At 36.7% G+C, this 21,249-nt stretch overlaps 1 protein-coding gene across 15 annotated transcripts in view; it reads right to left on the reverse strand.

Moving 5' to 3' along the window:
• The window catches only part of Pcdh15 (protocadherin related 15), a 443,526-nt gene that overhangs the window by 189,168 nt on the left and 233,109 nt on the right, over positions 1 to 21,249 (reverse strand). For 14 of the 15 annotated variants that reach the window (XM_048338795.1, XM_048338794.1, XM_048338792.1 and 11 more), the window contains 2 exons: positions 6,679 to 6,872; positions 568 to 700 (listed from right to left, as the gene is read on the reverse strand). In XM_048338795.1, coding sequence (XP_048194752.1) covers positions 568 to 700; positions 6,679 to 6,872 — 327 coding nt within the window. The remainder of the gene's footprint in view (positions 1 to 567; positions 701 to 6,678; positions 6,873 to 21,249) is intronic. The other variant, XM_048338791.1, reaches the window with a different exon arrangement.

Consider the following 21,249-nt stretch of genomic DNA (forward strand, 5'->3'; position numbering starts at 1 on the left):
GCACGCTCTTTATTAACCTAGGTAAAAGCAACAAGATAACTACATGAGGAAAAGTCATTCCTACCTTTTCCTGAAGAAACTTGGGAATAACAATTATAAAACTTTCCTATAGTTCTAGAATTAAGTAATATCTGCTTATGAACAGAATGCCTAACATAAGCTTGGGAGTGCAAGTTTTTCCCCCCTGTACAAAACTGTAGTAGATATAAATCCAGCTGTGCACAAATATCCAAGTCAGAAAATTATAATCATCTGCTTACTGTTCATTTGCAAAGATAAACATATATTCTGTTGCATATTTCCAACCCCTTCATTCTCTCTTGTAATGATTACAGCTAATCCCTGACAGCAAAACATGAATTCTTCAATTGTGGAAATCAATAGAATAGATTAGTGGTGGGCACTCACCATCCTTATCATTCCTGTTTTTCTTTCTAGTTAGAATATTTATTCAATAGAATATAAGCAAGCATGGTTTTCCTTCTTGCAGAAATACAAACTCATTAACATTTGGGTTTGTCTCTTTTTATATCCCCTCCACACACATGCACATCCCAGGAAGCTTACCTGTAGATTTAACAAAACAGCACCAATTCTCATGGCTTCACTGATTTCAAGGCTGTACATCAGCTGTGGGAAGCGGGGAGGACTTTGATTATTTGGAGGAAGTACTTCAATGTACACTGTGCAGATGGAGTGCCTGCAGAGAAAGAGAAGGAAAGACAATTCGCAAATGATTATTTCACACTTAAAGTTTGAATGTGTCTTTAACTCATTCCTTGGGTTTGTAGGCCAAAACATTTTCAAATTTTATTTGAACCAGATAAACCTGGAAGTATAAAACATAAAAATTACTATCACCAAAGTAAGTGTGTTTATGAATTTAGTCAAGTAAAAAGAAAAAATGCCTCCATAATCTGCTTAGATTAATTATAAAAGTTGTAAAGGATAATTGTACAGTCAAAATCATAAATTATCTGGCCTTGATTTCTGACTTTATTTTTAATCCTTATTATTTTTAAGGAAAAATAAGTTCTATAAGTATCTGGTAATGGGAACTGTGTTTCAGGCTATCTTCCTAGGAAACTGACAAAGGGAGCAAGGTTTAAAACAGCACAGAGAACATAGTATGCACTATGTTTAATTAGTTCAATTGCTGACATTAACAGCTTTAAGATTCAGATCATAAGATAATACTCATAAAATAGACAAATGTAATTGTTTTAATCTCTTTTGAAGATTGTAACATGAAAATAAAAATTTAGATTTAGTTAGATCCTTCCATGACAGGATTTTTTCCTTGTGGAATATGAAGCTAATTTATTATAATAAGAAAAATATCCTTAGCATTAATAAAGCAACTGAGATTATTGAACAGTGAAATTGCCTTAACAAAACGAAAGCCAAGTAACTAAGATGCTAGATGTTTACACAGAAAAAAAACACTGACTCAAGTAGATTAACAAGAATTGCTAATTCACCTAGATAGTTCTCTATCTTAAAATATATATGTAGTTTACACAAACATCGCACCATTCCCTGAAATGTATACTCTACACATCATTTTCACACAATTGTGTGTGTGTGTGTGTGATTTCAGATTAAAAAATCATTCATTATAATTTCTATTCAGTGACTAGACTTTTCTTCAAGTAGACTAAAACTCCTTGCATTAAATGCATGAAATAAAAGTTAAGGTCAATCCAGGCATTGGTGGTTTCCTCATTTGCTCCAACTTATAACAGAGATTAAGACTAGGATGAAAAAGACCCTGAAAGAATCATTATTTCCAGGCAAACATGGGTAGAAGAATTTGAGAAACCCCTTCCCATAAAAAAATACGGATGCAGTGGCCCATGCCTTTAATCTTAGCTACACAGGAGTACTAATATTGGTGGATCTGGCCCAGCAACATGATTTAGCAAGAAGTTAGAATCTATTTCAAAAATAGCCACTAGGACTAGAGGCATGTGTCAGTTGTAAGAGCACTTGCCTATCAAGTGAGAAATACTAAGATGAACATGTAGTAGTTTGTTCACCTGAAATATTTTTTCTAACATTCATTAGAGTTAATAAATCATCCATCTTCTTGAAAAATGTTAAATGAGATATGTCAATGAACACTAATATTTGCTTTAGAGCTTCTTTTGCTTTGTAATAAGCACCGGACTAACGTGTTGGCTTTCTCTGCTTCTTCCCAAATAAGACAAGGTTGGTATTGGTGGTTATACACATTTTACCTACAGCATTTGGAGCTGAGCATTATTTGTGAAAGAGGGTATTTCAAGGTCTTGCCTTCATCTTCAGCATCTTTTGGCTTGCTAAAATGTGTTTAAATATACATTATTATTCTTGAGGGATGTTGTCTTTAAAAATCATATATTTTCTGTTCCCCATGACTGAGTAATGTCAGAAAGAGCTTTCCTAAAATTGAGTATCAATAGTATTAACAATAAAATGATAAAGCTATTATAAATAGTAGTAATTCAACAGCATAGTTTAAGCACATAATAAAACAGGGCACTGACTAGGTACATAAAAATACTTTATGTGAGCATTTCATATTTTAATTTTATAGAGTCTTAAATGCATAAAACCAAGCAACTATCTAACCAAATTTTATTTGTGTAATATCATCAGTATGATGTAGATAAATCTTCATTTCTATCACCAAGAATCCTGTTGTTGTTTTTTTTTTCTCATTGGATAATAAATAATGTCAAAAAAATCATAATGTATATATCACAATGACCCTTGAAGATTATCTACTGGATTGAGTAGTTTTACAAACAATAAATTTAATAAAAATATAAAGATTAAATGTCTGTCTTAAGGTTATAAAATTAATCAGCAACAGAAGATAAGGTAAACAGCAAAATGTCTAAACTGAAAATCCAGTTGCTCTTTCTGCTTGCACCTATAAGAACAAATTTGGGAATTATATTAGAAAATTTTAATGTATGCAATTGGTTTAAATACAGAATACCTCAGTTTATAACAAAAGGTGTTGCCTTATTCAACCTAAAATTATTTGAAGTATTGGATTCATACTATGAGATCACAGTATTTAATAATTTATATCTGAAATGAAATGTAACAACAATGATTATAAGAATAAAATGATGGATTAAGAAGAGTTGGAAAGGTACATTTTGGCCACTTTGAATTTAGGAATGACATAATTTATCCAGTATTACAATATCAGTGTAACAATCAATACTTTATAATAATAATATTATAATGTATAATAATAATTGAGAGAGTGTTGCTGGGACTGAGAGACCTGTAAACTCTGTATTGTAGTTTGCTATTAAATATGTCAATATGTGCCACATTTTTCAGCTTCACTTCTTCACTTCTACCTTGTTTCAATAAGAGAAGTTACAGATGGTTACATTGTTTATATTGTTTACCTTGGTAGGGCTAGTAATACGGCATATACTGGTAGAGAAGTTGTATTTAGAGTTGGTGCTGAAAAGTTCTATTCTATATTTTGGAAACACACACAAAATCATTAGTAGCAGAGACTTTAAAAAAACATCATGGAAGGCCAGGAAAAGACAAAAAAAAAAAATCACGAACAAAAGAACGAACAAAAACCAACCAGGGAATTACAGGGAAGAGGGAAGTTTATGCTGAAGGCTCGCTCCTGGGAAGGTTCCATGCAGTGGCCTCCACCTGTCTAGCGTCTCCGCCCAGTACCTGCTTACCTAGGTAATTCACATACAGTGGAGGCAGACACCTCCCCTCACCTGGGCACACCTTCCCGCCCCTACCCTAGATAAGGCTTGACTGCTTGGTGGGCTGCCATTTCTCTCTGGCCATGCATCATCTCCTCCACAGGCCCTCAATTTGTGAATAAACTGTTCTCTCCTGCCAGAATACCCTGTGGCTTTCTCCTTTACAGCCTACCTACTTTAATAAAACTTACATATGCCAGATGTATTTATATTCAAAACAGGCTGTATAAGAACCACATTATTTTTTTATTTTCTAAACAAAGAATTAAATAAATATATACTCGAGCTGAATTTAGTCGAGTGACTTACATATACCATTAGAGCAAATAATATTCTAAAATCATCATAATTTAAGTTTGTACTTTTTTCTCTCCTTTATAAACAAACTACACAATAAACAACTATAAAATATCCTTAATATGACTCTGACTCATTGTTGTACATCACCTTTATTTTGAGAGTCATTGTTATTGACATTTGTAAACACACGTTGTCAACCCATTAAACACCTGGAAAATTTTCTACATTATCAAAGTTCTTACCATTGTTTTTGATGACTACTAGCGAATTTTACCAAGTTCTAATATTTACACCTTATTTATTATTTATTGACAATTCCATCTATCCTCTATTGATAATAACTTGTTTGATTCAAGACGAGAACAACATTCCTGCCTACCTGTTCCAACTGTGGACTTGCAGAAACCACCATGCCTATTAATTTCTCTTCCCTGTGTTATTTAGAATAGGGACATCAGAGTCATTTTCCAGAGAGAGAAAACATCTCATACGACTATGACTCATAATATTAAATAACCAGTAGATTAACGTAAAAAATACAGAAATTAATTCAAATACATAGGCAATGTTTGATACAATAAATGTAACAGTGCATTAGTTAGGAGAGGAATCATTCCGTATATGGTACTGAAACAATTGGATAGTTGATGGAGAAAAACTGAATCAACATCAATACCTTGTAGTATAAACTAGGATGTGTTAAGAAGGCAACAGAGGTTTACATTTACAATGTGAATCCACAAAGCTCTGATAGAAGATGGAGACTAATAGTGACCTAGGCTCACCACATCAGTAGAAAAATTAACACAACTTGCAAACAGAGAATGCATGGACTGTGGTTAAAAAAATTATACATTTGTGAAAATAGAACAAAACTAACTGAATATGTTTCATGAAACACAGGGAGTTGAAGAGGGGCTTCGAATTAATTATGAAAATATCAAAATGAAACTGAAGCTAGATAAACTAGAGAAAATGAGGTATGGTCAGTGAACAGCAAATAAAGGAGAAATTGCTTCCCCAAATTAAATCCACCTCCTGCCCCAAATGCAGAAAATAGGGTGCCTACTTATCTGAAGGATGAGGATCTGTTTTATGCCATGATGTGTTCTTACCAGGAAACTCGGAAAATAACTCCAATTAAATTAGAGCAAAGACGATACACCTATGTTTGCGTAACTCTGAAGCCAGACCATATGCCTTACCCTATAAATACCTCAACCAGCCAAGGAGCTCTGTGTGTGTGTGTGTGTGTGTGTGTGTGTGTGTGTGTGTGTGTGTGTTTCTGTCTCTGTCTCTCTGTGTACCTCTATCTCCCTGTGAGAGCACTTGCACTCTGTTAGAGTGTGCCCTTGCCCTCTGTTTGTCTGTTTATCTGCTTGCCTGCTTGATTACTCAATAAAGCTCTCACAAGTTTTGTTACCATCATGCCTTGTGCAGAAATTCTTATTTTGTGATCAAAGTCAAGGACCCTAGGTGAAGAGTTTCTACATTTAAAAGAAAACTTCACTAACCTTCACTTGCATCTGGAGACAAAACCTCTTTTACAATGATTATAAACTGATAGAATATATAAACATGTAATAACATTGGCTTTTAAATACAGAAAATATATTCATACTTACTGGCACTAACATGCACTTGCACTAACAAAATATTCTTTTTTACTTGTTAACTTGGCAAAAATACAAGTGTGTGATATTACAAACAACTGTAGAGATTGTATAGAATCTTCAAACATTGCAATTGGGTTGTGAATTGTAACATATAGAAAAGCAACTTGTTCATTATATAAAAATCTCATAATTGCATACAGTCTCTTATGTACCTGAGAGGATCTTACTGTAGCTTTGTATTTGTACACATTTAGTGTGATACTTAATATGTTTGTTTCTACATTGTTACTAAAAGGAAAAGTAACATTTAAAAACCCATTAAAATGGAGTCATGAAATAGAAACACATGAAGAAATATGTGAAGACTCTGAAAAAATATTTGAGGCAATTATCCAATGTTCATATATCTAAAGAAAAAAAAAAACACTTAGGTGTATTAAAAAGGGAAAAGAAATCTCACAAACTTGACAAGGAGATATTCATTTTCCCGGTACTAAGTTCTGCCCAAACCAATAAATTAATATATTTCAGCTGGAGAATAAAAAAGATGCAATGTATATGTGCTTTTACATGTGTATATGTGTGTATAAGTAGATATAGTACAGATTTGTGTTGCACAAATATTTTAAAAATTCTTAGTCACTAAGAGATGTCTTCTAAACCCTGAGCCAGTGGGTGCTGTTTGAGGAAAATAGCCTTTTTCTCACTGTCTGCCAAATTGCTGGCCAGTAGTACAGAGAAAACATGACTGCAAAACTACCTATTTCTTGCACCAGAACAGACCTACCTCCTCTGTATCTGTGTAATTATAGTTAATCATTGTGTGGCTTAATCCTAACTTACATTTCTCTCCCCAAAATGTAGCCAAATAACCATATACAGTTCCTGAGAATCCACCCTCTGGTTTTCTGATCTAATTGGGTTGTTTATAAGAAAGAAGAATGCTGGCTGACTTTCTTAAATTTAATTATGGGGTTAAACTGGAGCAATGAAAAGACAGTATTGGATCTACTATAAATTACCTTCTCTCTGCAGGAGGAGCATTATCCGATGCTTGGACTGTCAGTGCGTAAGTCCTCCCAACTATCAATTCCGCCCCTGGAGCGATGCTGATAAGCCCTGTTGTTTTATTGATGATGAAGTCTCCCTGAGCCCCAACCAGGATTTCATATGTGATCTCCCCATTTGACCCCTCATCGGCGTCCACTGCAGTGAGCTGGAATTGAAAATCGCAACATCAACATCCTCTTGCGACTCAACTTTTCACCATTGTTTGTCACTCTCCCTTAAAAAAACAGAAGCTTACATTCAAAAACAAAGCATAAATTAAGAGTTCTTCCTGAATTAAGAAACTGCAGAATTGAGGTTTTTGCCTGTTCTGGCGAGAATCATAAGGAAAAATGTGGTTGGACATTAAAGACTGTTTATATTTAATAATATGAGAGAGGAAACCTCAAACAATTATACCTCGGTAGGAAATTTAATAGCTTGTGCTTATATTACTTCCTGTCTTTGATATAAAAACACATAACACCAAGGGGAAAAATGAAATGGGAAAAGTTTGTGTTTGTTGCTCCTATCTTTCTATTTGCTTTAAGGTTTTACATTCATAATGTTCTCTGTCTTGTGTGGGGTACACTGTCTTTCCTGATGAGGCCTACCACACGTTACAAGTAAGTGCATCTCTTACTAGAGAATATCATGGTAGGCACAGCACAGGAAACAGATTTTGGAGAAAAGAATCTGTTTCAAGCCCCTGAAATGATAAAGTTGAATAGAGCTAGTAAACACATATTGAAAATCCCTTTCAAGCAATTGCTATCTAATAGAATATGTTTGAATGATGGAATGTGAAAGTATTGTAACTATTGTTAATTCCAGAAAGTCACATTAAAGTAAAGCAGATTTGTTATGCAAAATAAGACTCTTAGACTTTCTGTCTCATACACATTCACTAACGTGGATTCTAATGGGAAATGTAATGGTGTGCATTTTACATACATACCCAGAATTTTCTGTTTTCACTACAGCAAAATGATGAGTGCAGAGGAAAAAATGGCTTATTTTACACATGGGGAAAGTTTTCCTTTGGATAAAGAAAATATGTTATTCGAGTAAATTGACCTGTACAGTTATTTTAGATTCTGTAATTACATTTTCTTATGTATTCCAGTCCATGTTTTACATCTATTCAGTAACATGTTTATAGTTTACAAATTCCTCTTGGAATCTGACAAATTCCCTAGTGCTTGCAATTCAACAAATCATGACTTTGCCTTGAAACTTCAATTTAGTTTAGATGCTTGCTAATTAATAGCCCTACAAAAGTACATGTTTAATGGCCTCAATAAGTGCAAATAAAGTTCTCACATACACTAGTATGCTAAAGGTGATACATGGCACATATCCGCTTTCTGCTGTTTTATTGTATTTTGCATTTTGAATAAAATGCACACAGGAATATCAGTAACAGAAATAACTGAGAAGACAAAGGGAATTTGTCATCCTGGCAATAATGGAGCTAAATAGTGTGATTGGGTATTTTTAGGTGGACAGATGTGACTGCCAGAAAGAAAGACATTTCATGATACAATTCTTAGATTTATAGGATATGACAGACATATCACCTAAAGGCAAAAGAAAGAGGAACTATTTATGGAAACAGTTGAGATGATATATCTACCAAGAATGGTTCATGTTAGAAAAATTCTTGATCTTTTTGTTGTGGATCACATTGGAGGGCTGATGTCATAGGAAATATCAATTTGATTAGAGTAAATCATTTAAAATGTCTCATGAACTCTTAATTAAAATTTAGTTCAAACTAGATTCAATATGAACATACTTCTTGGGACTTAAATTGGCTAAAGGGATTTAGTGATAAATGGCAGTGCATCAAGGAAAGAAAGGGATTGAGAAGTGTGCTTCAGGCGGTATTATGGCTGGTCTCATTTAACATTTTCATAAATCAGGTTGGAAGGAAGGATAAGCTGGTTGATAATTAAATTGAGATACACACCCATCTGGGAGGCACTGTGAATACCAAACCTGGTAGAAACACCCCTAGAATTATACAGTCAACCAACCACTCATCGGATCACATATTCAGGGAACACAGGTAGCTCCACCAGAAGACATTAGCAGGGGGACGCTTAGGAAATAAACCACAATTGAATTACATGAGTTAGCTATTTAATTAGCTTTTTACTAATTTTTTTCAGTTATACTAAAGAATAACAATGGGTCTGGGTGCCAGTGGCTCATGCCTGTAATCCTAGCTACTCTACTCAGGAGGCTATGATTTGAGGATTAGAGTTCTAAGTCAGCGGGGACAGGAAAATCCATGAAAATCTTTTCAATTAACCACCAGAAAACCTGATGTGGCACTGTGGCATAAGATGATAGAAGCCTTGAGCTAGCTTGAACAACCAGGCCAGAATTCAAGCTTTACAATTGACTAATAGTAATAATACTAATAGAAGTAGTAGTAATAATGATAATAATTACTACTACTAATAACAACAACAATATAATAAGGTAATGGGGTTTTCCCATATGCAAACGAAACCATCACATATGCAAAGAAAAAGCATCTCAAATAAATTATTCGTAGTCCAGGACTAGATTGTAGAGAACAGACAGCAACTCTTAAATTCCAACCAGTAATAATGTTTTCATTCAGGTACCTAAACATGGGCACTAGTGGCTCAGGTATGTACTCCTAGCTACTCAGGAGGCTGAGATCTGAGGATCCTGTTTCCAGGCCAGCCCCAGCAGAAAACTCCATGAAAGTCTTATCGCCAACATATTACTCAGAAAAAGCCCAAAGTGGTGCTGTGGCTCAATTAGAAGAGTATTAGCCTTGAACAAAAGAAGTTTAGAGGTACTGCCCAGGCACTGTGATTAAACCCAGGACTGACACACACACACACACACACACACACACACACACACACACACACACACACACACACACACCACGAGTGAAGCAAAAGAACCTAAAGCAAGAAAATTTTCAAAGAACTCTTCAATGATGCTATGCAGAAAAAAAATGCTTATTTTATATCTCCCTGGTCTCAGACTGTGGGGTAGATATGGATGTCATTTAGTCATAAACAGTGGTGAAGATAAGATTTTAAACATGAGAATATGCCAGAAGAAAAGTGACTGAGATTAACTCACAGAAAAGGGGAGGGCACATGTGGAGATAGCTATGTGTTGCCTAATGACATTACAATCAGCAATTTATTGAACAGAGCATTGTGGATTCCTGTGATTATAATAGAGCTGGAATATTCCTCTTACCTGCTGATGTGGTAGCTGTTGTAGCATTGCTATGTAATCCATGGCTTGCATATTAGTGGTCACACTGGGGTAAGTAAACCTCTGCCCTTCATTTTGCATTATACACAAATCGTTCAGTACCTAATACTTGCTAATGGTAGGAGATGATGACATTATTATTGCATGTAATATTTTAGTACTGTATGCATACATTCCAAGTTGTACTTCCTGTCAGTCTTACAAAGGTATGTCTATGTAGAAAATATAAAATTAACTTTAAAATAATATGCCATGTGATCCCAAAAGTAACTTTGTGTATCTTGGTTTCAATATCCTTCAATGCTATTTTAAGTGATGGGTCCTTATATTTCAGTTTTGCCTATGCAAACTCTATGAGAAAATTACTTAATGATTTATTTATCATAATGTATCTCTGTTGTTAAGCAACACATGACTGGTCTACAAAACACGTGAGAAGATTTGCTAGCACACAATGAATTGGCAAAGGTAAGTGGAAGTGATTTGGGGTTGATTCAATTATGATGAAAGTTTGAAAACCATTGCATCAGATTAGATTAAATAGATTAAAATTTTTGATAATGTATATTTGCATCCTGTACTTTTTTTTTCCTATTTTGGTTGTTTTATTTCAATATTTCTGTATTTTGGAAAGGAAAATCTGGGGGACAAAGAGCATAATATTTCTTTTGATGAGGAAGGTGCAAGGGAATAAATGGTATTGTGTTATACTATTGGTACTTACTCATGATTGGAATTATTACTGAACTCTTTTGGTCTCCAAAATGTGGATCAAAAGATTTTGGATTTAAATGACAAAAAAGAATTAATGATGTGATGAAAATGATAAAAATGTATTACATGAAAGTATGGAAATAGTACAATTGGTCATCTCACTGTATATAATTAATAAAAATGACAAACTTCTGCCCTTTGCAGAGCTTTAATTGCTGCCAGGATTTTTATTTGAATTTTAGCCACAGTAAAAACAAAAATCAATATGTCTGCATTCTGTTACAAGATGTTTACTTCTGCCTTTTTTCAAGTATGTCATACTGATGACTCTCATTTATATGTGAATTTAATTGCTTAAATGCTGCTGTGTTTTATATTTGTAAGAACAGAGAGAAATGATACATAATTATTTATGTAACAGATTGCAGAATTGCTTTTATATTAAAGAATGCATGACATTCTATTTTCTCTACAAGTTGCTTCTTTGATTATTTTAATTCAACAGAACAAGAATTAGTACATCAGCACACTCTTATAATTTTAATGGACATATATTTATTGCTTAATATAAAATTTACATTCATAAAATGAACAGATTTGCTTAATAGTACTGTGAAAACAGGTATAATTCCTTTTATGAGGACAAACCAGACTCTAAATCTCAGAATTATGGATGAAAGTATTCATTTATATTTGAGTATAACGAAACAGCATAATATAATAGCATGTTTACTTAATTTGTTTTATTGTCCCCCTATATTTTATCAAAGAACTATACTTTCAAACTTCTTTTTTCTCCTACTTTCCCACACATCTCATCCTTTCACTAAACCCCTTCTTGAATTACCCTCAATATTAGCAAATTGGATCATACGGGAATCAGGATTTTAGCAATGGTGGATTTAATTATCAAACAATTATTTTTCAAAATATATATAGGAATCTCTGGATGCATGCAAGCTCAATAGAAGTAGAATAGATCTTGAAAAAGCTACAGTGAAGATTGAAAGTAAGAACTAGTACAAAAGTGGAGACAACATGAGTTAGCTATTGAAAGAAGACAGATGAAAATCATATACATTATAAAAGAACTTTAGACCCTTCAGGGGTCTAAATTCAAAATCTAGAGTAGTCATAATATTCAATTTCAAAACAAACAAACAATAAATGTAAATATCATCAAGGAAAACATTCTGGCATTTGTTTACATGACAAGGAAATCTTTGCTCAGGACTATTAGGATAGATGCCAAGTGTTAAGACAGACATAATAGGGTATAAACACTAGGCTCAATGTCAAATAGACTTGTGACAGCAGACAGCAGGGAATACAAAGCCAAGGAGCATTGTGAGGGGTGCCACAAGATGGAAAACTACTAAAGTATCCATCAAAGGTATGCTGCTTTTTTTTTGTTTCTGACAACTGAACAGTTTTCTTGGTGATGACAAGCAAGGAGAATCATCCAACATTTAAGGTGCTGTGTATGAAGGAGCTGACTTGATTTTTTTTTGTTTGTTTACCAATCCTGGAGCTTGAACTCAGAGCCTGAGCACTGTCCCTAGAATCATTTTGCTCACAGCTCTCACTCTACCTCTTGGGCCACAGTACCACTTCTGGCTTTTTCTTTTTATGTGGTGCATGGTAGGCAAGCACTCTACCACTAAGCCACATTCCAAGCCCCTTGATTTGATTTTTATTAAAGCTGTTCGAGGTAGGCCAAAGACATGACCCAGCATCAATGTCAGGTGAAAAAATTATCAGACTTCCAGATTGATCGGCCAGAGTGTCATTGCCAAGATCCAAGAGTTCAAATATCTCCCCCCCACACCAAATACATACACATCATAGTCAAGTCAAGCCTTTAATAATATGGAAAGCAACAAGAATTATGGCTCATTTTACATTTTTTCAGATATATATCCTATTTTTCCTATAACATACATTCCAAATGTTACTTTGTGGTGTTTTTAAAATTTTATTAATTAACTTTTGTTGACAAGGTGTTGTGCAAAAGGAGTACAGTTACATAAGAAGGCAGTGAGTACATTTCTTGTGATATCTTACACCCTCGTTTTTCTTTCCCTTCCTTAGATCAGGTAGGCATATACACAATATCTAGTGTACCAAAATCATATATAGTAACCACACCAAAGGAAATTCACCTGGAACATTAAACATAACGACAACAATAGAATCCTCCTGTGTCCTTTTCTTGGAGTTCTTTTTTGCTTATCCTCATCATATATGATCATGAGTATATAGCTGTTGAGCTATTGTGATCCACTGATAGGTTTATTCTAGACCTTCTTATGTTTAGTAGTTGTTTCCTTTTAGATACATTATGTAAGGTCGCTGACCCAAACCTGTGGGAAATACCATTTGACAAGAAGATTTTGGTTTCACAGACCTGGTCTCTACTGTGTCCCCAACTCCCACCCTAACAGTTATATATCAAGGAGGCCATGCCCATTTGTTCTCTGTGTTCTAGGCTTGTCTCGCTCAACATTATTTGTTCAAATTCTGACCATTTCCCAGTGAATACCAATATTTTATCATTACAAATGTCTATGTAGTATTCCATTGTGTATAGGTACCACATTTCTTTAATCTATTCATCTGTAGTGGGGCATCTGGGTTGTTTCCATATTTTGGCTATTGGGAATTGTGCAGTGATAAACATAGATGTGTGGATGTCTTTATGATATACTGAGACCTGTTGTTCAGGATAGATGCCTAGGAGTGTTATGGCTGGGTCGTAAGGTATGTCTATGCTGAGCTTTTTGAGGAACCTCCATACTGTTATAAAAAGTGGTTGTACTAATTTTCACTCCCACCAACAGTGGAGAAGGGTTCCTCTTTCCCTGCATCCCCTCCAGCATTTGTTGTTACCTGAGTTCAGAGTATAGGCCATTCTAACTGGAGTGAGGTGGTATCTCAGGGTTGTTTTTATTTGCATTTCCTTTACTGCCAGGGATGATAAACATTTCCTCATATGTTTCTTTGCCATTTTTATCTCTTCTCTTGTGAAGTCTCTCTTTAGCTCCTTTGCCCATTTAATAATTGGTTTACTGGGTTTGGAGGGGGTTAGTTTTTTTGAGTTTTCTGTAGATGACGGATATTAGGACTTTGTCTGTTGTTGTGCTGGTGAAAATCCTTTCCCATATGTTTGGCTGTCTTTCTAGTTTAGTGGCTTTAGCTGTGCAGAAACTTTTTATTTTGTAGTAGTCCCATTAGTCAAGACTCCCTTATCTATTGTGCCCCTGGGACTCTGTTCAGGAAGTTCCTATCTGTGCCTATAAGTTCTAGTGTCTTTCCTATTCTGTCCTTCAGTTGTTTCAAAGATTCAGGTTGGGGTCCTTAATTCATTTTGAGTTGATCTTGGTGCATGGTGATAGGCTAGGATCTACTTTGAGTTTTCTACATGTAGCTGCCCAGTTTTCCCAGCACCAGTACTTGAAGAGGCTATTTTTTTCCCACTGAATGTCTTTAGATCCTTTGTCAAATATCAGCTGACTGTCAGAGTGCGACTTTATTTCTGGGTCCTCTATTCTATTCCATTGGTCTTCAGGTCTGTTTTTATACCAATACCAGGCTGGTTTTGTTATGATGGTTCTATAATAGACTTTAAAGTCTGGTATTTTGATTCCTCCTGTGTTGCTTCTTTTGCCTTGAATTGCTTTGGCTCTTCTAGGTCTTTTGCTGTTCCATATGAATTTATGGTTTGTTTTCTCTATTTCAGTGAAGAATGTGGCTGGGATCTTGATGGAGATTGCATTGAATTTGTATAATAGTTTGGGCAATATGGCCATTTTCACTATAATGATTCTCCCTAACCATGAGCATGGGAAGTCTTTCCATCTCCTTGTGTCCTCTTTGAAATCCCTTTTTAGATTTTTGTAGTTCTCATTAAATAGGTCATTCACATATTTAGTTAGGTTAATCCCTAGGTAATTTATTCTTTTTTTTTTAGCTATTGTAAATGGTATTTCTCCATAATTTCCTTTTCTGCTTGTACATTCCTGGTGTACAGAAAAGCTGCTGACTTTTGTGGGTTGATTTTGTATCCTGCTACTTTGCCCAAATGGTTTATTAGATCTAGGAGTTTGGGGACTGAGTTTTTTGGGTCCTTCAGATATAAGATCACGTCATCTGTGAATAGGTATAGTTTGATTTCTTCTTTGGAATGTGGATCCCTTTTATGTCTTCCTCTTGCCTTATATGCTATGTTCTTTCGTGAGTAACAGTTCTGGAAATAGTTCCTTATAATTGTTTGAATATCCTGTGTATTTTGTAATTTTTCTGGTGGAGTCCCTGATCTTACGGATATGAGTCTCTTCTCTTCTTTTTTTGTTTTTGTAACTCTTGAAAGGGGTCTGTCAATTTTATTTATTTTCTCAAAGAACCAGATTTTATTTATTTGTTGAATGATCTTTCTATTCTCAATCAGATTTATCACCTCTTTAATCTTTGTGATCTCTCTCCTCCTTGTCATTTTAGATTGAATTTTTCTTGTTTCTCCAGTCTTTTTAACTGCATCATGTGGTTATTTACCTGTTCAGATTCTATTCTTTTAATGTGTGCACTGAGGGCAATGATCTTGCCCCTCAGCACTGAATTTGCTGTGTCCCATAAGTTTCTTTGTAATGTATTTTCATTGTCGTTTTGGCTTATGAACTAGGTAATTTCCTCCTTAGTTTGCTCCGTGACCCCAATGTTAGATAACAGTGAGGGGTTTAGCCTCCAAGTATTTGTGTAGTTTCCTTGGTAGCCTTTGTTATTGAGGGCTACCTTGGTTCCACTCTGATCAGATAGAATACATGGAATAATGTCAATACTCTTGTATTTGCTGAGGTTCTTTGTGTGGACTATGACATGATCTATTTTGCAGTATGTTCCATGCGCTGCTGACAATATGTGTATTGGGTCTCTGTAGGGTGAAAAAGTCTGTACAGATCTGTCATATCCACGTGGGATATGGTGTTACTTAGGTCTTCTGTTCCCTTGTTAATCTACTGTGTTTTGGAATCTGTTTCTTGGAAAGAGTGGAGTATTAAAATCTCCCACTATAATTGTGTTTGGATCTATGTTGTTCTGTAATTCTGAAAGAGTTTGTTTGACATATTTAGGGCCTCTTTTGTGGGGTGAGTATAAATTTATTACTGTGATATTATGATTCTGAGAAGTCCAGCTTGTCTGAAATCAGGATGATTACTCCTGCCATTTTGGTAGGTGCATTTTCTTGAAAGATCTTGCTCCATCCTTTCATTCGGAGTGTGTTTTTGTTCCTTGCTATAAGATGTGTCTCCTGAAGACAACAGATAGCAATATTTTGCTTGTGGATCCCCTCTGCTAGTTGTCTCCTCTTTATTGGAGTTTTTAATCTATTAATATTCAGAGAGATCATGGATAGCTGTGGTCTTTTCCCTTCCATTTTCCTGTTAGGCTGTATTTCCTCTCCCTTCTTTCTTGTCTTTATTGGGCTGCTCTTCTTGTTGGGTTCTGGCTATTGTAGTTTCTTTCTGTTTCTGTCTGGGGGTCCTGTACATTTTCTGTTGGGTGGAGTTCCCCTCTCAGAATTTGTTGTAAGGCTGGCATTTTATTCACATATTCCTTTAGTTTGTCTTTGCTGTGGAAAGATCTGTTTTTTCCTGTGAAAGTAAATTCTAATTTTGCTGGGTATCTAAGTCTGGGTTGGCAGTTGTTGGCCTGAAGTATTTGGATGGTGTTCTTCCAGGCTCTTTGTGCATTGTAAGTTTGTGTGGAGAGGTCTGTTGTGATTCTGATCTTTTCTTCCGCTGTAGTATAGTTCTTTCTTTGTTTGATTGCATTCAGAATATGCTCCTTATTGTTGAATTCTGAGGCTTTGACTATGATGTGTCTGAGGGTGTTTCCTCTACGGTCTGGTCTGCTATGTGTTCTATATGTTTCTGCTATTTGGGTGAGGTTTACCCTGTTGAGATTGGGGAAATTCTCTGATAATTCTATTGAATATGTTATGAATACCTGTGCTCTGGTACTCCTCTCCCTCATCAATTCTGATAATATACAAATTATATCTCTTTTCCCTGTCCACTCTTTCCTGGATTAGTCTGCCCTAGAGTTTGACAGTTTCTTGGAGTGCAATAATCTTCTGATCCTCATCAGCTGAATCATCATCCAAAAGAGAGACTCGAGATTCAAGATGATCAATTTTGGGCTGGGAATATGGCCTAGTGGCAAGAATGCTTGTCTCATATACATGAAGCCCTGGGTTCAATTCCCCAACACCACATACATAGAAAATGGCCAGAAGTGATGCTGTGGATCAAGTGGCAGAGTTCTAGCCTTGAGCAAAAAGAAGCCAGGGACAGTGCTCAGGCCCTGGGTCTAAGGCCCAGGACAAAAAAAAAAAAAAAGATCAATTTTTTGTGATGTGGCCTTGAGTGTGGTTTGCATTGAGGTGAATGAGCTATTTATGTTTGCTAGATCAGCTCTCATTGTGGTAATTTCTTCTTTTAATGAGTTGTATTTTGAATCTATTTTTTTCATGCATTTTGTTTCTCAGGATGTTAAGGTCTTCTTTAAGGAGGAGTAGACTGTATCTATTTTTGCTGCCATTTATTTCTTGACTTCCTGAAGATCCTTCAAGACTTCCATTCCAAATTCCTGGAATTGTTTTTTGAATTTGTTCCTAAGGCTTTCTATCATTTCTGCTATCTTAGCCTCAGTTGCTTTTTTATTCTCCCTCTCCTCTTCAGTCGCATTGCTTTTTGGAGCTGTGGGTTGGCTTGACCTTTCATAAAATTTATAATATTTCTTTGTGATTTATGCATGTGGAGTGAAGCAGTTATGGATTACTTCCTGCACTTCCTTTTGGGGCCTGTAGGTGGTGGCCTTGGCTTGGCTTTGTGCTGATTCTTGTTGGTCTGCGAGCAGGGACTTTTTTGTATACTGGCTCCTGGTTTGAGTTGGGCTGTTGAATCTTACTGCCCTATGGGTGAGTATGACCATCTTGGTTGTTGCCAAGGCGGTTACCGTCACCGCAGATAGGGGTGGGTAGGTTCTATGGCTTTCTCTGCTGGACCTTGTTCTGCCGCCTTACTGCTCTGATACTTGTGGGCCTCTGTTGGAGGTTCATGGGTTGCTGATTCAGCGTGGCATGCAGACTTTTCTCTTTTTTGATTCTTTTCCCACTAGTTGCTGTGGGTCAAGAGAGCTCGCCTCTCAGATTGAGTATTGCCACTGAGGGGCGGATTGACCATAGGTGTGGAATGCACCTGTCAGAACAGGTTTTTCTGTTGAGGGGAGGCTTGCCCACCTGTGCACTCCTGCCAGGGAATGGATGTGGGACCCTTCTGCAGGAGGGCTAGAAAGCTGACCCACGCGGGCCCTCTGGGGGGCATGTGCATGTGCACTCTTGTGCTTCTTTTGGGGGGATTCGCTGCCCGAGATTGTTGGAGGGTGCTTGTGCCCTCTCATGATACTGCTGTGGGAGAGTATGCATGACTCGCAGCAGGTTCAAGTGTCTGGGTGTGGGTTGGTGGTCACAGAATCTCTGTGCCTCTGCTGTGAGGAGGGCCTGTGCTCGGGCCCAGATGGCCTTGCTGGTCTTGCACAACAGCAAGCCTGCGACTGTTGTTCAAAAAGTCCATGCAAACCAGGATGCCACAAGTGGATGTCAAATGCCCAACAGTCCTTGGGTCCCTGCTAGGGGGCTGGTGCATGCAGATTCAGGCTCCCCAGCTGGGGCTTTGGGGGATTCTGGCCTAATGTGTCTCTCTGTCTCCTTTGTTTGGAATTACTCCACCAGCTGCTAGCTCCTGTGTTCTCCCAGGTGTCCTAGAGCCACCAGATATGGGGCTCTTTTGTTCCCTGGGGTCGGGAAGGGGGAGGGAGGGAGCTCTAGCTTCTTTGTCCCCTTGTGATGAGCTCTATGTCAGGTTTTGGGTCTCTGCCAGAGCTGATCTCCTGTTTGGGGGTTGGGGGGCAGTGGGGAACTTACTGGTCCTGGATTGTGTGTGAGTCCCATGCTGCTGTGGGCTTTTCCAGGCTGGGGTGTGGCAATCGATCGTTTGGAGGCAGTGGAGGCCCAGGCTGTCCATGTCCGTGGTGCCTGGCTCCCTTGCTGTTGTCTGGTCCCGTCTATTCAGTCCCAGACCACCGGTCCCATGCTGCCTTCTGGCTTGGTCTGGTCTGTGCGCAGTCTGGGGCCCGTGGAACTCCTACTGTCTGGTCTCTGCACTCATGGCGAGACTTTTCTGCTGTTGCTTCTGTGGTCGCTGATGGGCTGCAGTACAGTTTGCTGGCTCCAGGGCTGCTTTAACAGCCTGACCCTGTTTGGGCCGGGATGGAGAGGGTACCGTGGAGATTTTCCGACTCCATGCAGATTATAGGCTTATCTTCCTTTGTTCTTTTTCATTTCCTGTGTTTCTCTGTTTGTTCTGGTTGTTGGGTTTGCCGGTCTTTTGATGGGGCCTTGGGTGTTGGAGTTGCCAGCTCACTATTTGCTTGGAGCAAGTTGGGGTGCCTCCCTATTATGTAGGCGCCATCTTCCTCCTCCCAAATGTTACCTATTTTAACAAATTCTTTCCTTTCCTAGCAAGTCAAAAATTAATCACTTTTTTTAGCCATTTCTGAAAAATTAACAGAACCTGCAAATTCTTTTAATGCTCAATAACCATGAATGTTGAGCATAGTGACTGGGTACTGTAGGGATCCCCCTAAGTAGGAGATGGATTTAATTTCCTTAGTTCAAGAAACATTAGCCAATTTGAAAGGGGCTCATTCTAGTAGTCAGTCTAACTTCAGAGTTCCTTCATAAAGTGTATGCATAACTCAAAATGACTTCTATTGTACAGCTTCAACTGGCACCAAATGCTATCTGGATGCACTCTCTTACTTTCATTGTACCATAGATACCATTTTGCCTTCAGATTACTAAAGAAAACTTGCACCCTTGGTATTCAGAAGGGTTCTTGGAGTTAAGGAAGGGTAGGAGTAGGAGAAAAAATAGTCATGTCTTCAAATGGTAATTGCACAGGAATAAGATTAGGTGTATTGATTTAAATAAGCTTAATTTCTTGGCTTTTAAGTAATTTTTAAAATTTGTATTCATATTGATAAAACAAGAATCTATCATGATAATCTGCATAAATCACAAAAGTATATTAAAAACATCTTAAATGCAACATGAGATCTGTCTCAGAATGAGATCCATAAGGGAAATTAACTTTTGTAGCCTTCAAATGCCAGGAAAAAGCTCTTGATCCCCCTCAGGCAAACATTTTTGTGCTACAGTTTCACCACATAATTACTATCGCTTCTTTAGTTAAACATTCCCAGTCTCTGCTGGCTGTTTCTCTGTACTTTTACTTTTTACTTTTATTTCCAATTATCTCATTATGGAGACTACAATCAGGTCTAATTAAATAAAAACATGGAAATAATTGTCATCCCTTTATCTGTGTAAGCTATAATTTTGCTGCCTATGAAAGAATGCCTCATTAAAGAAAAATGTAGCTGTCTTGGTCCAAATGATAAGGAATAGAGACAAATATATTTGTCACTTTCTACTTATTCCAATCTTCAATGGTTCACTCTCTAGTTGCCTTCATCTTTAGCCCTTCATTGAACATTTAATAAGCAGTTCCCATGCTATTCACCCATAATATATGAGGAAGTACAAGTTCAAATTAGCTATAATCCTGTCCTCAAAATAAATGTATATGATAATTTTCTCAGTGGGAAAACTATGCTATACCAACACATGAGTAGAGTTTATGGCTGTAATTTGGAAGCATTTCCCAACATTATCACATGTTCAAAATATTCAGAAAAATTCCCATAATTCCCCATAATTGAGAGTCTTTTTTATGTAATAAAAATATGTTTTAGTCAATGAATCAAATAGGAACAGTACTGTTTCCTTTTGAATTTACACTAAATCATAGAATGTGGTTAACAATAATCAATTCTTTGAATAAATGTTACTGTTTAATTCATCCTGGTCTTAAAACAGCAAATGAGAGAGAAAGGTTTGCTGGTTTCTTTTGGTATACAATTTGAGCATGAGTAAATTAAGGGGATTTCAGATAGTTATACAGAGTTTGATATTTATGAGACAGGGTATGTTATAAAGAAAGCAAGTGTGCATGTGTGTGTTTATGTGTGTGTATGAATTCATGTGCACAATAAGTGTCCCTCTGACTGTGGACAACAACCTTTTAAAATGGTTTCTCATTGTATCAGTTCTTAGGCTACAACTACTGTGTAACCTATTAGTTGCAAGAACAGGAGTTTCATCAGCTGGTGTCTCAAGAATGTAATTGTATCTATTCAGGAAATGGAGACCTGCAGCCTGTGCTGTGAAACTCTTATCTCCAAGTAAACCAAAACTTTCAAAGTAAAGCTGTGACTTAATTGGTTGAATAATATATTGAGCACAAAGCTGAGGGAGAGCAAGTGCCTGAATTCAAGACCCAGAACCCAGTGCCTTAGTTCAATCACACACACACATGCACACACACACACACACACACACACACAAAGAGGGAGAGAGAGAGACAGAGAGGAGTTTC

This window comes from Perognathus longimembris, chromosome 2 (genome assembly GCF_023159225.1).
Source record: "Perognathus longimembris pacificus isolate PPM17 chromosome 2, ASM2315922v1, whole genome shotgun sequence".
NCBI lineage: Eukaryota > Metazoa > Chordata > Mammalia > Rodentia > Heteromyidae > Perognathus > Perognathus longimembris.